We start from the raw sequence: 20,866 nt of genomic DNA on the forward strand, positions 1-20,866 counted from the left end.
TCTTTTTTTGTGGAGGGAAAATGGATTATAAATGCAAATGAATGTGATAAAAGAGGTGGGCTGAGAGAGAAAAGTGACTTGTGCAGGTTTATAGAATCTCATTTCTTCTTCTCAGTCATTTTTTTCTTATTACAAAGAAGTGTATTAAACTGTTGAGGAACAGTTTGGGTTAGTAAGATTGTACCTGCAGCTTAGTCTTGGCAAATACTTGTTAAAGGGGCCATTTCATGAGACTTTTTTAAGATGTCAAATAAATCTTTGGTGTCCCCAGAGTATGTATGTGAAGTTCAAGCTTAAAATACCATATAGATAATTTATTATATCATGTTAAAATTGCCACTTTGTAGGCATGAGCAAAAATGTGCTGTTTTGGGTGTGTCATTTTAAATGCAAATGAGTTGATCTCTGCACTAAATGGCAGTGCCATGGTTGGATAATGCAGATTAAAGGGTGGTATTATCCCCTTCTGACATCACAAGAAGAGCCAAATCTCAAGAAGCTATTTTTTACATGCTTGCAGAGAATGTTTACCAAAACTAAGTTATGGAGTTGATATTTTTTATACATTTTCTAGGTGGATAGAAGCACTGGGGACCCAATTATAGCACTTAAAGATTTTCATGATATGTCCCCTTTAAATCAACCATAAAGTATATACTCCAGGTCATGGGCGATGCTTATATGATTCCTGATCCGTCACATTGAGATACTGTTTCCTGATTCCTCTTATCTTAACATTCATGATCCCTTTGAAAAAAACTTCACCTATTGAATGATTCGAATTTTTTTATTATTTCTTTCAGAGGGATGCCAAAGGCCAGTATCTGTTTGACCTTATTTGCCACCATCTAAACCTGCTGGAGAAGGACTATTTTGGCATCAGATACGTGGATCCAGATAAACAACGGGTGAGTGTCAAACCGTCCAAGAACACCAATTCATCATCTCTATTTTATATCCACCGCTATACATTTTTTATTAGGAGAATATCCCACATCTGTAAGCACACTGAATTTCATTTCTTAAAGTATATTGGTTGTTATGCTTAATATAAAGAATTCAACCATGTTGTAGGTGGGCTGCATTTGAACGGGTTTTTTTTCCAGGGTCAATCTGAAGTAATCACAGATTGTCAAAAAGAGAGACAGAGGCTTTGAAAGATGAAATGAACCTTCTAGAAGGACAGCTCTGTAAATCATATGAGTAAATCATGTAAGGGCAGAGATGTTTGCCCTTGGCTGTGACGTGTTGTGAACCAGTGAAATGGGGGCCAAACGTGGTGCTTAAAAAAAAGAAAAAGAAAATATTGCCATTGTAATTCAGCTACTTATTGTTACAATTGCTCTATACGGACATTTTATTGTATTTTTTGGTTGATAGCAGGTCACAACATATGGTTTTAAATGGTCACTGTTTTTATTTATAGAAAAAGGTCACCCAAAAATCTCCCTGTGGCTAATAATTTTATCACTTAAATCTAATCTTTAATTATCATAATAGCATATGTAAAAGTTTCTTGTGACAGTGTTTTTACATGCTTTAAAACTGCTTGAATGTAATTATCTCATTTAGTTTGCATGGATCTATGAATATGCAAATTACTCTGCAACCTCTACTCAACCGCAAAGCTCGGACCATATAAATGAATATGCAAATTAGTCCTTCGTACGTGTAAATAGATGCTAATTTCTGTAGTTTCCGACACAAAATTGTCAAGTTTCACAATGCAGAGGTGAACTGCTGGTTTGCAGCACTCACTGTTTTTAGTGCCGATGTTAGCAGGTTAGACTATTACACATTGCACGTGAGTTCAGCATGTGTGTGTTCAAATGCGATGATGTGATTGGTTATGTTTGTGTGTGACGTAGCAAATCAGGGCAATTTTAAACCGTGGGAATGAGATGTCTTTGAAAAACTCAAATATTATGGATAAACTACTCAGCAATGGTGTTGAATGATGAATTTGTTGATGGTTTATCTCACCACATATACCTTTAAAGGTAAATTTTTTTAAATGTGCTCATTTCCAGCTCCCCTAGAGTTAAACATTTGATTCTTACCATTTTGAAATCCATTCAGCTGATCTCCGGGTCTGGCACTTTTAGCATAGCTTAGCATAATCCATTGTATCTAATTAGGTGATTAGCATTGCGCAAAAAAATAACCAAAGAGTTTCAATATTTTTTCTATTTATAGTTCCTAGCCATGTCTGCCAAGAAAGTCGCAACTTTTAATTTTCTGTCGGTCTTAGTACACGATGTAACTGCAGAAGAGTCAAGTTTTAACTAGGAAAAATAATGAAACTCTTTAGTTATTTTTTAGCGGGATGCTAATGGTCTAATCAGATTCAATGGATTATGCTAAGCTATGCTAAAAGCGCCAGCGCCAGACCCGGATATCGGCTGAATGGATTTCAAAACGGTAAGAATCAAATGTTTAACTCTAGGGGAGCTGGAAAATAAGCATATTTTCAAAAAGGTGGAATGTGCCTTTAAACAACAATAAAAATTTGAAAACTTTTACCAAAGTGGGAACATTCATGTTGTAAAAAGTTTATTAATTTTCATTCTTTATTTGCATTAAAAAACATTAAATAATGTATTCATATTGGAAAATACAGATCTTTCTAGAATTTTACATCTGTGCTAATCTGTGTCAGTTAACTGCTAGGCTGACAGAACAGAGGCTTTTACACACATACTCCTGACTTACGTCATGTCTCTTTTTCACTGACCTCCTTTGGGAGCCTCTCGCGTTGAGTGACATAAATAATAATGAGGGCATCTAAAGATGCTAGCCTGTGTTGACGACATCCTGGGACAAACCAGCCCACAATTCCCTTCAGATTATTCTTAGTTGGCAAAATATACAATGGATTAGGGTGGATAGGAAAATATTGACCAAAAACTTTCAGATCAATACAGTGTGAAACTGAATCCAGTTTAAGAGTTCAATTAATGCTTTCTCCAGACATTAGCATCATGACCAAATATTTATCTTTCACAAATGCAATTGTTTAGCTTGGCTTATTTGTCTGATCTGTGATCACACACAAAAGAGGTGATAAAATCTCGCTGTGCCGCTGATGATAAGCGTTTAGCTCCTGAGAAGAGAGTAAGATACTGTATGAAATGATTAATACATCCATCCTTCCCCCATCTCACACAGATATTGAAATCTCTGTATCTACCCACACTAGCCACCTGCTTCAGTTTAATTATGTGTTAGATGAAAAATAGATGTAATATGTGTGTGTTCATGTGCTTAGTCAATGTGAATGTGCTTGTGTGTATGAACGTGGTCTTAGCACTGAAAATATCTCACTTCTTGTTTTAGCACTGGCTGGAGTTTACCAAATCAATTGCTAAGCAAATGAAATGTAAGTATCAGATCTTATTTATAGTATGTTGGTTACCATAATGGAGTAATTACATAATTCATCACTAAGATAACTGTTGTGAAGCAGAATCATCATTTGTAGACGTAGTGTTCCTATAGCTCAAAGCGCAAATGTCACGGGTTTGATAATTTCTCCATTTACTGTACATTTCTGTATTATATCAAAAGTGACTTATAGTGCATTCAAGCTATACTTTATTATCAATATGTGTGTTCCCTGTGAATCGAACCGATGACCTTTTGAACTGCTAATGCAATGCTATTCCATCTGTGTTTCCCATGCAGGGACGATTCCCAGGGAACACAAACTTGAAAGTGTCTGACAGATATAGTATTAAGTGAATTGTAAAGTTGCATTTGGCATACAGTAAATATCTTGCTTTAAATGTTAAAAGTGAAATGTTGATCTGATCTCACAGCACAACCTCCATTCACAATGTGTCTACGGGTGAAGTTTTATCCACCAGACCCTGCTGCTCTTAGGGAGGAGATCACCAGGTATGAACTGACATTGTGAAGGGACTTAAGTCACATTATAACATCTTGATAAAGCGACGCTGGCTCAGTTTCTGGGCTAAAGAAATATTAAATGTGAAAAATAGAAAATCTGTCATTATTTCTCCACCATCATGTCATTCAAACCCCATATCATAGCATAACTTATATTTCAAATCTTATTTTATAGGACATACAGTACAGGAGAAGGAATTTTGCCCTTTGTTGAGTCTGACATATCAGTCACTGTGAACTGCCATTGACTTATAAAACATTGCCACACAACACATAAATATTAATGAAAAATTGTCTGAATAAACCTCACACTTGATAAAGTGTTGTAAACAAAGTGGCAACAGGTCATAATAGCAGCATTTGATAAATAGCCGACTTTGCAGTCGCTGCTGGTTCTTTGAGAAACTGCACTCCTTACATAGACCAAAATCTGACATAAATAAACCAGTGCTTCAAGCAAGAACAGACTGTATCCCCAAAGGCGGTTAAATGTCCACTAGACTGCGTCTTTATAATTAAACAAACTGAGTGCTCTTACATGAGTATGCAGCACTGAAAGCAGTACGCTGTTTGTTCGATTTTCCAGCACTTGGAAGTAGGGTAGCCATTCGTGCCAGTTCCGCCAGACATGTCCCGAACATGTTTTCGGGTTCGTTCTCCGGAAGTCGCGTTGCTTCGACCGCATACGTCATCGAGGTTCTCACATTTCAGTTAAAATACATTAGAAAATTAAGATTTATATCTTTTAAGACTTTTAATCATAGTAGTTTCATTCTTACCTTGAAATGTAACGGTTGCTTTTCTGAAATTAAATCCCAAAATATTAAACCTTGATGACGTATGCGGTCGACCAACGCGACTTCCGGAGAACGAACCCGAAAACATGTTCGGGACGTGTCCGGCGGAACTGGCACGAATGGCCACCCTACTTGGAAGATACGTGCGAGTCTTGCTGAGTCTTCCCGAAATTTGCTCACTAAAGTTAAAAGGATCGCTTTAAAAATATGCAAGTGCCTCATCCATTCTCCCCTGTTTTATTGGTTTACAATTTAAAAAAAAAAACTCCCTCTCTACGCTTTTGTGCTGAGGGAAGATATATGGTCAATGACTTCCTACAGATTCCTGTAAATGATACATGATTAGCCTCTAGCTACCAAAGTCTTGGCTGGCAAAATAGTGCTTTTCTTTCATCCGCTTTGATGCAGACTGCAACGAGGTCACCCAAAAACTCCTTATAATGTGATCGGCTTTAATAACCCAATGAAGGGCCAACTTCAGTGATGTTGTGTGCATGTGTTTGTTGTGTTTGAGCATGATGCACGAGTGGTTTACAAGTCTGTTTTTTCAGCTGTAGATTGATGTGTGTTTACTGTACTGAGAAATGAAACGCTTGTGGGCAACACAAAGTAATAAATAATGGTGAGAGGAGTGAGATTATAAGGAGGGAAGAGGTGTGGAGAGTGAAACAAGTATGAACACAGAATTGAGAGAGAGAGAGAGAGAGAGAGAGAGAGAGAGAGAGAGAGAGAGAGAGAGAGAGAGAGAGAGAGAGAGAGGCAGGTGGTGGAGAGAATTGGCAAAAAGGAAGACTAATGAGGGATTTACAAGTAGATGTTACTGTAAGTAGAGGAATTATTAGAAAGAAGTGAACATCATTGAGAAAATACGGAATATGCCTCTCATCTCATTTATTGCTGTACAATTTTAAGATATTCTCTTTCTGTGCTTTCAATTATTTATACATTTTTTAAATGATCTATTAGATGCACAGCTCCAATTTGAAAAATCATAATACAAATTTAAAATGTAAAAACTCTTAAGTCCCCCCATACTTACAGTAATTTTCATATACAGTATAAATGCTCCGACCAAATATGTTCCTTTTACCATAGCATTTTTTTTTCTTTACTGTCAGAAAAATTGAAGAAATAATCCCCAACCGTAACTGGGGCTGTAAAAAAAGTACAGCTTTGCAGCAAAATACTTCTTATTAGTACATCAAGTGTACATATTAATATCTCAAAAGTAACTAATTGGTTGCCAAATGAATACACATTTGAACAAATTAGGACTTTTTTACGTGTACTTCCCCAAACTTCACATTATTCACATCATTATTGTTTACTGTGTGTATTCCACAGAGCAGAAACAAGCATTTAAACTAGGGATGTCAAAAGATTAATATACAAAATACAAAATAAAAGTTTTTGCATAATGTGTGTGCACTGTGTGTAATTATTTTGTATATTTTAATGTACACATATGCATGTATGTATTTAAGAAACATTTATATATATATTTAGATGTTAATATATTTTATTTTATATAAAAAATTTAATATATATACATAAATAACTTTTCTTAAATTTCTTAAATGTATGTGTGTGTTTATATATACATAATTATAACACACAATACACATGCAAATATATTATGCAAAAACTTTTATTTTGTATGCGATTAATCGCGATTAATCTTTTGACAGCCCTATTTAAACTCAATGTTTCCGTTAGCTGCTCCTGCAGTGATATGTATAATGTGTTTCCATAAATGGCAAGTACAAGGAAACCGATATCTAGGCCAGAAATTGACTGGTGTCTACAAAAATAGCCATTTTGGTGCTGTCACCCAGAGAATTCAAGGAACATAATTGCATTTTTAGCTTTTATGACCTCTTAAGTGAAAAGCTATTAGCTGTAGCTGGGCTGGCCTACTTTGAGAAGTTAAAGACAAGCGTGTCATTTTTACACCTGAGACATCTGTTGCGCTGAAGGTGAGAGGAACCAACTAGATGAGTACCAGATGAGACACATTGCTCAGGTAGCAGACTGATTTATGAATAAATGATCTTTGTAAATGTCAGCAAAGATGCGAGTAAATTCATATATGTATATTACAGAAAAATATGCCGTACTTTTATTAATCAATTAACAAGTAATAGGACAAAAAAATTATGTTCTGGTTGCAGGTATCTTGTCTTCCTGCAGATCAAGAGAGATCTGTACCACGGTCGTCTCCTCTGTAAAACATCTGATGCAGCCATGTTGGCGGCGTACATCTTACAAGGTAAAGCAGAAGGCCAGGTGCACTCTGGATCTCCACACACCTGGTTAAGATCAAAGCCACAGCTACCTTATGCAAATGTGTTTGTTTCTGTGACGTATGTACAAGCAGATCATACATACATTATGTATACTATTATATTTGTAAGATTGCATGATGATTATTTGTAATTGCTTCATAGCTGAGATTGGAGACTATGACCCAGGGAAGCATCCGGAAGGTTACAGCTCCAAGTTCCAGTTCTTCCCAAAGCACTCTGAGAAGCTGGAGAGAAGGATTGCTGAGATTCACAAAACTGAGTTAATGTACGTGGACTTTTCTTTATGTGTGTCTTGAGAATCCTGAAAATCATTCTGCATCACACACTACAGGGTATTATTAAGGTTATCGTGTCAGAGAGAACGGTTCACGTCACCTCAAGGGTATTTTTAATGTTTTCATTCACTAGCTAGTACACTACCGGGACAATTATTTCTCCTCAGCTCTTGCTTTTGAGGCAATGATCATGTTGTTTTCACTGACGTGTTATTCAGGTAGTCATGTTGTTTCCACATTTCCACAAACATTTTCTCCGTCTCCACTGTCTGACGGATAAGTAAAGCAGCTTGTTTCGTGGTTGCAATTTCTAAAGGTCTGTCATTCACCTCCATCTCTTATTGTTATTGCAGTGGCTATTTTGACAGTACTGAAGTAATCATCCCAATAAAAAAATCGGTTAAAAAGTATAAAATATGTTTGATATTATTGGACTGGCCTGATTTGCTTGTAAGTGCTTTGCTTGGTGTAAGATTTGATCTGTAAATTTCACACATTACATGACAATCTAAGCCAAACATCGGAACCAAGGTCCAGTACCCATTTCTCTGGAGGGAAAAATCTGTGTAAATTGGGTCCGATAGTCCTGTAGTGCGTGCCTGGCTTAAGCAGGTAAATTTTTTAAGAAAGCTTTCTAAGCTTAAAGTAACTTTGTATAGCACTTCTCATATTATTGTCTCCTTAAGATTAATAGTTTTTTTTTACTTTAAGTCGTAGTACAGTAAGTTGACCAGATTTTTTAAATGAAAACCAGGGACATTTCCTAGTTTAAGAGTCAAAATATCATTAAAATCTCATTTGTTGTTTTCAATGAATAAAAAAATGGGGACAAAACGTTTTTTTTTTTTTTTTTAAGGTTTCTTTTTTTATTGTTTTGGTTTATTGTTTTGGGTTTACTGCAAAAAATGACTTACTTGGTTACCTCTTGGTTAATTTTGTCTTGTTTTTAGTACAAATATCTAAATATTCTTAAATCACTATGCATTTTCAAAATCGAGCTTTAAGACAAAAAATAATCCATTGAAGTGAATTTGTGCTTAAAACATGCAAAAAAAAAACTGCCAATGGGGTAAGACTTTTTTCCTGAATTAAGTGTTGGCAGATCATTTTTGTTGCTTGTTTTAAGCACAAATTTGATATTTTTGGTCTAATAACTAGACTTATTTTCTTTGGCCATTTTGCCCATCAAGAAAATGCATTCTGAATTAACAATTTTTAATATTTAGACTTAAACCAAGAGAAAAACACTATAAGAAAGTCATTTTTTGCAGTGTTTCTGTAGCCTAAATATGTATTTTCCCTTTTTTATACAATGCACAGGGACATACCGTACCTCATCAACAATTACTTCTAAGGTACTACTTCAGCTGATTTCATAGCATTGTAAACATAAAGAACAGAAGCAATAATGCAAAATGTAAACATATTTAGCCTACACAAAACAAATGCTCAGTATCATGCTGTGATCAGTTCACTTCATTGGTTTATTACTTAAATTTAACATGAGTAACCTTAACCCCCAATGACTGTTTTCATATCTTATGATAACTTGATTGATCTTAACTTGATGACGCTTTCTCGTGTGTCTCGTAGTAAATTTTTCTTCGCTAAGTGCAACCAAGCAATCAGTGTAGCTCGCGCCCCCCTCTGCTGGTGAAAATAATCATTACATTATTGCTCTGGTCTGTTACTACAAAGGCTAAATGTTGATGGGGATTTTCAGTGTATTTGCTGGTTGTTTTGGACGTGCTTTAAAGCGGGGACATTTCCGGGAACAGCATCAGTCAGGGAAAGAACACCAAAAAACGTGACTGTCCCCTGAAAACGGGGACGCCTGGTCACCTTATAGTACAGTAGCATGTACAGTAAAACTACTGTACCTTTAAAACTAACATGCATAACCTAACAGAATCCAGTTTTGATTTCATGCTAAATGGTCTGTTTTTATCGATGGACTGCTGCATTTGACTACACATTTAGACTCGTTGTTAAGTTGACCTTCTGGTAGGCCAGTTATTTGAGGTGGTAAAAAGCTGCTATTGTTCTTGTCCCTTTTTTAATACGCATGCCTCAATGCACATTCACACACTCATGCAGACTGTCATTAGCGAGGTTATTACTGTAAATAATGGCTTTCTGCACCATAGGTTCTGCCACTTTACTACGGCACAGTCTAGGGTCAGCAGTGAGCCAGCCTTTTACTCTGCATCCATACACAACCATGACCAATTAACTCTCTGCAGACAAACTGACAAACAGTCATGGACTAAGTAATGGATTTACTGAACAGTCTGTTAGACATAAGCTTGAATTATTTGCTTAGTTCAATCTGTAGACCATTCAGGTTGCAATGAACACTGACTGCATCCTGCGAAGTAAGCTGGTTGACTGTTGTGTTTTACTGGTACACATTGATTGACACCGTCACTCAAGATCCCAAAAACCTCGATCCACCATACAAGAGTATGATTGCTGCCCCCTGGTGGTGTTTTCTTTTTAATGACGAGAGCAGCAGCCCCATCCAGTTTATTATGGGAAGTATTTTTGGAATGTAGGCTGCCAGTTTTGATCTTTTAAAATGTTCCAGTAAGTCAATGCTGTAATCTGAGAGCCATCACTTTCTCTTGGCTCTTCTTCTGTGATTTGTGTTGAAATACGAGGCGGGCAGTCGTGTTTCATTAAGGTCCTGAATGTTGAATAGTCAGCGTTGAATAAAACATGAATGTGGAAGTGGTTTCCTGGTGACAGTACTTGAACTGTCTGGCCAGTTTGCCTTTATTTTTTTGCTTAGTGACCACTAATTATTGCGGTCTAAGTGAAAAGTGTCAAAAGTAGATTTGTACAAAACAATTATTACCGTTCACAATCTTTTTTTGGGCAGATGCTCTATACAAAAGATTTTTACTTTGAGCATGTATCTAGGAAAAGTACAAAACCAGAAGAATGCACTTTCTTATAAGAATCTGGGTCAATGACGTGACTTTAATTATTTTTTGTCCGTATGGATAAATTGAATGTAAAAGGGTTAAAATTTCAAAATGTAAAATAAATTGGCAGATTTCTTGCATACATTCTCTTTTTGTGGGCCAAGCCTAAAATTTCTGATTTTATTTAATTTTGAAAGAATATTTGGGGATAATTGCAAAAATATCCGTGTGATGTAACCGGTCTGTGTCAATTGGTGTAACTAGTATTTTTTTAAATTAAAATATAAATATATTCATAAAAAATGTGGAATAAAATAAAATAATCTAGTTATGTGTAATGTTTTTTACACACATTTTTACATAATTTGTCAAAGATTATTTAGAAACAGCATATGTCAGGACAAATATTAACAAAACGCATTAAAATTTACGTTTAAAAAATAACTAATAAAATGATATTTTAAAATGATTTTTTTTAATGATTACGCTTACATGCCATCAATGTGGATAAAAGATTTAATATTTGTCAATCTTTGGGGCAATTGGCGGTTACACCCTGTGACATTTTCAGGTCCATTCTTAACTTTCATAAAAATGGTGCAAATGTAATTTTTTTATTGCATAAAATTAACATAAATACACTGCAAAAATATCAATGTGATGTAACCAGTCTGTCAATTGGTGTAACTTGTATTTTTTTTTATTAAAATATAAATATATTCATAAAAAATGTGGAATAAAATAATCTAGTTATGTGTAATGTTTTTTACATACATTTTTACATCATTTGTCAAAGATTATTTAGAAAACAGAGCTGTTTTCAGCATATGTCAGGACAAATATTAACAAAACGCATAAAAATTAACGTTTAAAAATAACTAATAAAATGATATTTAAAATTTTTTATGATTACGCTTACATGCCATCAATGTGGATAAAATATTTAATATTTGTCAATCTTTAGCGCAATTGGCGGTTACACCCTGTGACATTTTCAGGTCCTTTCTTAACTTTTATAAAAATGTTGCAAATGTCTACCCTGAATTATGCATGCTTTTAAAACAAGCAAAAAAAATGAATTTCTCATTTTGCCAAACCGGTCACTGACCCATCTATTATAAATGGTAGAAATATTTCATCACTACATAGGCTTAGTGTGTTGTTTTTGTGAAATTGGTTGTTGTTCAGCAGCCTTTGATTTTGTTTGTTTTTATTATTTTACAGAGGTCAAACTCCAGAAACAGCTGAACTGAAGTTTCTGCAAAAAGCACAAATGCTTGAAACATATGGTGTGGATCCTCATCCGTGCAAGGTTAGACAGCTCGATTCAAAACATTTACAGCTCCCATCCAGACGTTAGTCTGTACTGCATTTCTTTTTAAACAGATTACCCTTTCCATAACCCCAAACTGTTCACAACACACCACCAAACAAAATATTACTGTACTACTTTACTGTCAATTTAAAATATCATCTCCACAGTTAAAGATTTCAATTCACTCCCTCTCTGTTTGTGAAAATAAGCCTGACAATAAAACTGAAAGCTGTACTGTTGTGTTCAGTAGATAATAGTCATACTCGAAATAAAGGTGACGTGGTGCTTCTTTCATTATTTTTCACAGGATGTGTCTGGGAATCCGGCTTTTCTTGCCTTTACTCCGTTCGGTTTTGTCGTGCTTCAGGGGAACAAGAGAGTCCATTTTCTTAAATGGTGAGTGAGTGTTACTCACCTCTTACCATATTTATAGTTCACTTCTTGACGTCTTAGTGGTCAGACTTAACCACACAGACGTGTATGCACGCATGCTTTGATAACTAAAAATAATGAGTCATTCGTGCCTAGAGACGAGCACTACAGTAAGTATACAAGTCACAGCTGGTTTTTTATATTGTTTGATATGTTCCCGGCCAAAAGGTCCTGGCCATCTGCTGCTGTTAGAGCAGACAGGTGTCCAATTATTCCTCAGTAGCTCTCTATCCAGTGGGCATCTTTATCCAGTGGGCATCTTTAAAGTCATCTGGCCGCAACAAGTCTGTGAAGGCTGTACATGGAAAGAGAATAGCGAGAATAGCTTAAAATATACAACAATGCTGTCCAGGCTTGGGTTTTGTTGTATGTTTAGTGTATACACTCACCTAAAGGATTATTAGGAACACTATACTTATACTGTGTTTGACCCCCTTTCACCTTCAGAACTGCCTTAATTCTACATGGCATTGATTCAACAAGGTGCTGAAAACATTCTTTAGAAATGTTGGCCCATATTGATAGGTTAGCATCTTGAAGTTGATGGAGATTTGTGGGTTGTACATCCAGGGCACGAAGCTCCCGTTCCACCACATCCCAAAGATGCTCTACTGGGTTGAGATCTGGTGACTGTGAGGACCATTTTAGTACAGTGAACTCATTTTCATGTTCAAGAAACCAATTTGAAATGATTCGAGCTTTGTGACATGGTGCATTATCCTGCTGGAAGTAGCCATCAGAGGATGGGTACATGGTGGTCATAAAGGGATGGACATGGTCAGAAACAATGCTCAGGCTGTGGCATTTAAACGATGCCCATTCACCTCAAGGTTGTGCGTGTTGTGGCTTCACAAATGCTTTGCTGCATACCTCAGTCAAAGTTGCTCTTCTATAAGCTTGAATCAGTCGGCCCATTCGTTTTTCCTTTTTCACACCATTCTTTGTAAACCCTAGAAATGGTTGTGCGTGAAAATCCCAGTAACTGAGCAGATTGTGAAATACTCACACCGGCCCGTCTGGCACCAACAACCATGCCGCGCTCAAAATTGCTTAAATCTCCTTTCTTTCCCATTCTGACATTCAGTTTGGAGTTCAGGAGATTGTCTTGACCAGCACCACACCCATAGATGCATTAAAGCAACTGCCATGTGGTTGATTAGATAATTGTATTAATAAGAAATTGAACAGCTGTTCCTAATAATCCTTTAGGCGAGTGTGTGTATATATATATATATATATATATATATATATATATATATATATATATATATATATATATACATATACATATAAGTAGAGCAAATTGTGATAGTGGGCTGCTTTCCATTAAACTAATAGAGCAAATTCAATTTGAGAAATATAGATTTCAGGAAAAAGTTGTCATGCTTAACAAAATATGATAAATTTGGTTGTTTTTGAAAAATCTGCGTATTTACAAGAAAAAGTACTGTAGAGTCTCTAATGGTTTTCCTAAATATTTAAAGAGCTCAAATATGAGATGTGTGAATCTTTCTCTTTATACAGGAATGAGGTGACCAAACTGAAGTTTGAAGGAAAGACATTTCATGTATATGCAAATCAGAAGGAGGTAAGCTTATTAATTATGCAATCACTGATCAAGCACAATTTACATATTTTCCGGACTGAAGTCACTCTGTAGTATAAATCGCATCGAAAATGATTTCCCAAAATCCAAGCTCAAGAACAGACATTTAATCTGGAAAGGCAAGTTATTCAACTAAACAATATCACAGCACAGCAGGCTGAATAGGTGACCATACATGTTAATGTAACATTAACATTTATTCACTGAACACAATAGCTTACAGAACATACCTGGGAGGCTGAATAGGCCAAATTAACTTGACAAGCTAAATTAAGTTCAGAAAGTTCCCGCAAGTCATTCCGCATCACTGAATCCATTGAATTACATAAATACAGGAGCAGCATAGAGCGGACTCTCGCAGCTGTAGATGGTAATGGTTTCTCTTGGTTCATATGAAATGATTTTGACATATAAGTTGCACCTGAATAAAAGGCGCAGGACCAGCTTATAGTTTTGAAAAGAGACCCAGAAACATTAATAATTCCTTGCAAACCCTTTAATGATAATTCTGTATTATGACTTTTGTATTGAAATAGGACAAAAAGATTATTTTGACATACTTCGCACCGACCCCAGAGGCCTGCAAGCACCTTTGGAAATGCGGTGTGGAAAATCAAGCCTTTTACAAGTGAGTTTCAATGTGTGCTAATACAAACACCCTTTCTTCACAAGAATTCCTGTAGACTATAGAAAGAATTTCTTGCTTGGACAAGTTACCAATGAAAGGTCAATTGCACAATTTGTCTTTTTGGCACTTCCCGTTATTTTCTTTTCCCAAAGCATGATATTTAAGACTGATAAGAGAGGGTCTTCCAATAGTAGAGCCGTGTGTCAGAGATGACCTTTACTGCATGAGCAATGACAGGAGCGAGCGCTCCAGAGGGATGCCCATGGCCGTTTCAGTCATGGCTGATTGTGCGTGTCCTTGTCCACTCGGGTGGGAGTGTTTAAAAGCCTGCAGCCCAATACAGACTGCAATGTCACAGATGAGCAGGACTGCTTTCCAAAAAGATCGGCCAGTTACACAGCACTGTGCAGCCTCTTTTGTTTTGTGATAAATGACTTTGGCTGATCAAGGTGACGTCTTTGGAAGTCAACGTAAAGTGTGGGAAAGCTCTATTGATGTGAACAGGATGATGTAATCACGGATTTGGCAAGGCCTTCGCAGACTAAATCTACGTTGTATTCCAAGTCTGATTTCATTTCTCTGGAGAAATGAGAAATATGTAGCTGTAGTTAAAGTCCTCCAGCTAGTGGAGTTAGTGGTGGGTAAGAGAGATGATAATTGAAAAGTGGGTTTTGTGTTTCACATAAAAGCTGTGTATGAAAGGACATCTCACCCGGTGATGAAAAGCCTAAATAAAATGAACTCCAGAGGCCGCCAAGCTGTGCCTGTGGTCTTAAGTAGGGTTTGATAGAAAGAGTAAATCAGCTTTAGAAACAAAACTTATAATATCTTTAGATAAAAAAACACAATATGGTTCAACAAAATGTGGTTTATTCATCAAATAGCTATGTGAAATTTTTAGATAATCCATTAAATTAAATACTTTAGAAAATAATGGTCTCTCATGTAACTCATACTGCCTGTACTAATTTTTATTTAAAGGAATAGTTCATAAAAAAAAACAATTCTGTCAATATTTACTCACCCTCATGTTGTCCTAAACCTGCATGAGTTTCTTTATTCGGTTGAACACAAAGATATTTTACAAAATGATGGTACAGTAAGCACACTGTTGACGGTATCCATTGACTTCCTTAGTATTTTTTTTACCTACTATGGAAATGCTAGATGGATGCAAAAATTCAAGGACCTGGGAAGTTTTTAAAAATATACCTACAGAGATACAGTTCATTGAAAGTGCTTGAATCTATTTTATGCGAGAAAAAAAATCCATATTATTCTGTGTAGTGTAGGATAATATCATAAAAATTCTAGACTTTTTAAGCACAATTGCTAAACTGTTCGCTTTAAATGCTTATATCTTCTGTATGCGAATGTTGAGTCATACCAAAATGCTTTATTGCATAGTTGTGTTTGACACATGAAAACGTCTCGGTTACGTATGTAACTGTAGTTCTCTAAGAAGGGAACGAGACACTGCGTCTCCTTGCCATGCTTCCTGCGTCCCTGTAATGACGTCTTTGGCAATATTTCAGATATATATATATATATATATATATTTCAAATATTCCTGGCTCCCGTGTCACCTTGTCTTTGTCGTTAAGCCTCACTATTGGTTAAATTTGATCTACACATCAGACGCACTTACCCCTGGAGGCGTCCCCAAAGTGTCACAGCAGTGACTCAGTGCGAGTTCCCTCGAAAGGGTACTGTAACAATATCTTAAAAAGTAACACGATGTGCTCTCACTTATAATGTGTCCCCACATTTAGTCCTTTAATTTGAGGATATTGAACCTTGAATTTAACTAAGGTGTGGGAACCCTGTGTAAGCGTCTATCAAATTCATAAATGTAAATGGTATATACATTTAACCTTACCGTGAAATGTAGATGTATTGTTTGGATACAGTAAAAGAACCTTGAAACGTTTTATATGTTTAAAAGCAGACGTGTCATCCAGCATCCATAACATACATAATAACTTAAGATTAATGAGTTTCATTTGCCTACAAATCCATGTCACATTCTGAAGTTCTTGAGGACTAAATTGTTTGTTTTTTGCCCTCCTCAGGCTTGAAAAGTCAAGCCAGGTCCGTACGGTATCCAGCAGCAACCTGTTCTTCAAGGGGAGTCGTTTCCGCTACAGGTAAGTTAGACGGACAGTCATTGCGCAGGTTACAGCAGATGGACTTTTACAGCTTCAGGACTCCCAGACCCCCTGCTCACAACCTACTTACCTCACGGTCACACAAGAGGTGACCGCTTTAGAACCAATGCACCAAAACCTGTTGTGCGGTGTCTGTATATGTAGCTCTTCTCACAGGCCACCTTTTAGATACAAGCATTTACTTAATAATGGCAATTGTAACAGATGAATGGAGCCATCAGGGCAATTAAACAAACAGCGTGATCATTTATTATAGTGGGCTCACACACTTAAACCCTTAATTAGGAAATTGATAACAGTTATTTTCTCACTGCTGCACATGAGACAGACAGGACTCCACGGAGTCCGTTAGGGGAGAGCTTAATTTTGTTTAAAGGGGAAGTGGTTTAGTCACAGACTAATAGACATTGATCGAGTTAAGAGAAAGACCTCAAGAAGGTTAATCTAATTCTTTAGCTTCATGGACTCTTAACAGCAGTGGTCAACATCAGTCATTGTTTCAGTGACTGCAAAACTCAACAGAAATGCCAGAGGATTTAGGCATTGTTATTACACTGGCCAGTTTCGACATTTTTCAGCTTGTTATTTCCAGTTATTACACAGCTCTCTAAAATGCTAGATCCTGATTGGCAAGTCGTGCATTCCAAAGTTGTTTTTTTCAGATAACTACCGCTTAAAACTCATAAAACATGGTAACCCGGATGCAGTTTAACATTACACAAAAATTAAATATAAATATATCTTTTAATAACATATATGACATTATATATAAACCAAATAGCGTGTTTGTGACATTTGAATGTCTTGTCTTACAGTATCTTAAAGGGACACTCCACTTTTTTTGAAAATATGCTTATTTTCCAGCTCCTCTAGAGTTAAACCTTTGATTCTTACCGTTTTGGAATCCATTCAGCCGATCACCTGGTCCTGCGCTACCACTCCATTAGCATCGTGCCTAAAAAAAAATCCAGAGTTTCGATGTTTCCTATTTAAAACTTGACACTTGTGTACTAAGATCGACGTAAAAGTTGCGATTTTCTAGGCAGATATGGCTAGGAGCTATACTCTCATTCTGGCGTAATAAACAAGGACTTTGCCGTCGTAACATGGCTGCAGGAGGTGCAATCTTACACAGCAGCCGAAAATAGTCCCCCTAGTATCTTTCAATAGCTGGGGACAATTTTCGGGCACTACGTAATATCATTGCGCCCCCTGCAGCCATGTTACGAAAGCAAAGTCCTTGGTTATTTTAGGCGCGATGCTAATGGTCTAAACAGATTCAATGGATTGTGCTAAGCTATGCTAAAAGCTATGCTAGCGTCAGACCCAAGGATCAGCTGAATGGATTTCAAAACCATAAAAATCTAATGTTTAACTCTAGGGGAGCTGGAAAATGAGCATAGTGGAGTGTCCCGTTAAAGGCAACATATCATGAAAATCTGACTTTTTCCATGTTTAAGTGCTATAATTGGTCCCCAGTGCTTCTATCAACCTAGAAAATGTGAAAATGATCAACCCAGTAACTTAGTTTTGGTAAATCATTCTTTGCAAGCATGTGAAAAAATAGGTCATTGAAAAATGGCTCCCCTTGTGATGTCATAATACCACCCCCTAATCTGCACTATCCAAGCACGGCACTGACATTTAGTGCAGAGATCAGCTCATTTGCATTTAAAAGGACACACACCCCAAAACAGCTAATTTTTGCTTATACATACAAATTGTCAAATTTAACATGTATATATATATATATATATATATATATATATATATATATATATATATATATATATATATATATATATATATATATATATATATATATATATATATATATATATATATATAATAAATTATCAATATCTTATTTTGAGCTAGAACTTCACATACATACTCTGGGGCCACTAAAGATTTATTTGACATCTTAAAAAAGTCTTGTTAAATGTCCCCTTTAAAACTAAATTAAACGTGTTTTCCTCGCTGAAGGTCTGCATTCGTTAAAAATGACCTAATAAAATATTTAAAATCAATATTTGATGTTCCTTAATCTAACTTATGAGGTTAATAGCCGTGTAATAAGAGGGATAATGTCACACCTTCAGTGTGATACTGACCTAAGCACACCGTCTGTTTTTATTTCTGTGGCTGACTATATAAAAGCACATCAACCAAACTTTGTTTAAGTAGATTGTGAATTTTTTTATATTTCCTGTTTCATTTCAGCGGAAGAGTTGCCAAAGAGGTAATGGAGCAGAGTGCAAAAATCAAACGGGAACCTCCAGAAATACACAGGTACACGAGTAAGCTGTACAATTGCTTAATTGCTTATAGTCACGTGTTTCTGTTTTGTACGCCTGCTTGCGGTTTTAGGACATACTGTAATGTGATCAGTCGGGGTGTTGTTACAGTTATGTATGTGTATGTGGTCACAGGGCCGGCATGGTGCCCAGCAGAAGCTGTCCATCCATCACTCACGGGCCGCGGTTGAGCAGTGTACCCCGCACTCGCCGGAGAGCCGTGCACATATCCATCATGGAAGGTGAGAGTCCGGTTCAACCCATTAAGCAGAGTTCAGCTCTATACACTGACACCAGTGAAATACAGCAACCTTAAAACCACAATAATGGCAAAGCACTAAACAGTTTAAACTGTAATGTCATCAAAAATATTGTGGCAAATACCCAACCTTTAATATTTTTGCTGACTTTTGTTTTGTACACACACACATACTGATCGCAGTCGTTTGATTTTGGTCTGGTTGTCAGTTAGGGAAACGGGGGTACAGGTGTCCCTGTCAGTCAGACAGACCACTCTATTTCTGTGCCAGCTCTGTACAGTCAGTAATCTATACTGGCCTGTGCCAAGAGGTTGTGCCACCTTGTGCCCACCCATCCTGGGTAACTGTTGTCTCTTTCTTTTTACTTTATTTCTCTTCTGCTGTGGTCAGCTTTAAGAGTAGCATCATAACAGAGAAATGGTCACTATTAAAGAGATAGTTTACATTTCTGTTGAAGTCTGACGTTGATGGAGTTACAAAAATTGAGAATTGCTTTAAAGCTTCCAAAAGGATGCATAAAAAGGCAAATTTTTATGCTGTATTATTGAAGCCATATGATATCTTTGTGGCATAAATGTATTCACTGTGACCTTTAGGATCTCTTCTGTTGTGTTTTAATAAAGATAAAACCTCTATAACTTATAATCTTTAGATGAAGACTTTGTCCAGCACACTGGACCATCCACGTTAAACTCAACCATCCTACATGTGCTGACTGTGTGTCTTGAAGGAGTATTAATACCCTCCTCTGAAAATAGACAAGGCCTTCTTCTCCATTTAAGTCATTGGCTGAGGGAGGGGGAAGGACCACGCCAGCCTGGCTGAGGCTTAGGCGGAGGGTTTGTCACCGCTTTGCCTACCTATTCTTCGGGGTGTGCTTGCAGTTACCTTTGCTAGCACAGGCAAGCCTCTACCCAGCAGCCCATGGTGGAAATAGGGCACGGGTAACAGGGACTGTTATTGCTATTTGTTTTTCCAAAGAGGTACATCAAGCGTTTGCTTGTCGAATTCAAGAATGGTGAAGTGTCTAATTCGCATCAGCACGCGGGTGAACGTTCACCTGCGCATGATCAACCACTGTTATCGGGATGTAAAGATTCGGGTGCTGAGTTTGGGGCCTCGAATGCTGGGTAAGGCCCTTGGGGTGTTGCCCCTCTACCCGGCCTTGACCGGGCAGCAGGAACAGCTACGGGCATCACCAATGCCCATGACTTCATCTCATTATCCCCGGGCCAGCACACCTTTAGGTAAAGTCTAATGTATGTTTGTCTGGTTTGTTTGTGTGTTACATACTTGATAGAGCTCAATAGAGTTGACGATAACACAGACGATTGATGTTAATAAAATGATAAACGGTGCCATGAGTGTACGTGTGGGAGCTTTTAAAGGGCTGTAAAGTTTTGTCTTCGAATAGAAAGAGATCATGAAATCACTACTGTTGCTGTTGTTTATTCTCAAAGAAAGTTGTGTTACTATAATAGAATTTAATTATAGTTAAATTGATAGTGAATTGCAATGTTTGTACATTGTTGGGAATTTCCTCCAGTGCAGTCCTGTGCATTATCTGTGCATTAAAATGGGGTCTACAAATGCAGTTTACTTCTATCAGTAACACATACTGTACAATTGTACATCTCAATAAATTTTTAACTATTTAAAGTCTCAGTTGTAATATGAACCTTCAGGCTGATGGCTTCTTAAAGGCTTTCTAAAGTCAGGGCTTCAAATCAATATGATGACATCAGAGATGCTCTGCATATATGTCTATATGAATTTGTTTTGTTAATTTAGTAATTATTTAAGTGAAACACATTTCATGTAGGCTAGGCTTATTTATTTTATTATTTTTTCACCAAAGAAAGACTTAATCATCATGTTCTATTCATTTTAATGCTTTTTGCGCATAAACTAAAACCTTGGGGGGGGAATTATTTATAAATGAATCA

At 36.6% G+C, this 20,866-nt stretch overlaps 1 protein-coding gene across 3 annotated transcripts in view; it reads left to right on the forward strand.

Annotated features, from left to right (window-relative positions):
- The window catches only part of frmd5a (FERM domain containing 5a), a 97,594-nt gene that overhangs the window by 66,461 nt on the left and 10,267 nt on the right, over positions 1-20,866 (forward strand). For 2 of the 3 annotated variants that reach the window (XM_065283113.2, XM_065283112.2), the window contains exons 2-13: positions 804-908; positions 3,337-3,379; positions 3,819-3,897; positions 6,878-6,975; positions 7,154-7,277; positions 11,439-11,526; positions 11,837-11,925; positions 13,486-13,549; positions 14,104-14,195; positions 16,268-16,342; positions 18,587-18,655; positions 18,796-18,902. In XM_065283113.2, coding sequence (XP_065139185.1) covers positions 804-908; positions 3,337-3,379; positions 3,819-3,897; positions 6,878-6,975; positions 7,154-7,277; positions 11,439-11,526; positions 11,837-11,925; positions 13,486-13,549; positions 14,104-14,195; positions 16,268-16,342; positions 18,587-18,655; positions 18,796-18,902 — 1,033 coding nt within the window. Of the gene's footprint in view, positions 1-803; positions 909-3,336; positions 3,380-3,818; positions 3,898-6,877; positions 6,976-7,153; positions 7,278-11,438; positions 11,527-11,836; positions 11,926-13,485; positions 13,550-14,103; positions 14,196-16,267; positions 16,343-18,586; positions 18,656-18,795; positions 18,903-19,572; positions 19,921-20,866 lie in introns of those variants that run through there. The other variant, XM_065283114.2, reaches the window with a different exon arrangement.

The sequence above is a fragment of the Paramisgurnus dabryanus genome, chromosome 9 (assembly GCF_030506205.2).
Source record: "Paramisgurnus dabryanus chromosome 9, PD_genome_1.1, whole genome shotgun sequence".
NCBI lineage: Eukaryota > Metazoa > Chordata > Actinopteri > Cypriniformes > Cobitidae > Paramisgurnus > Paramisgurnus dabryanus.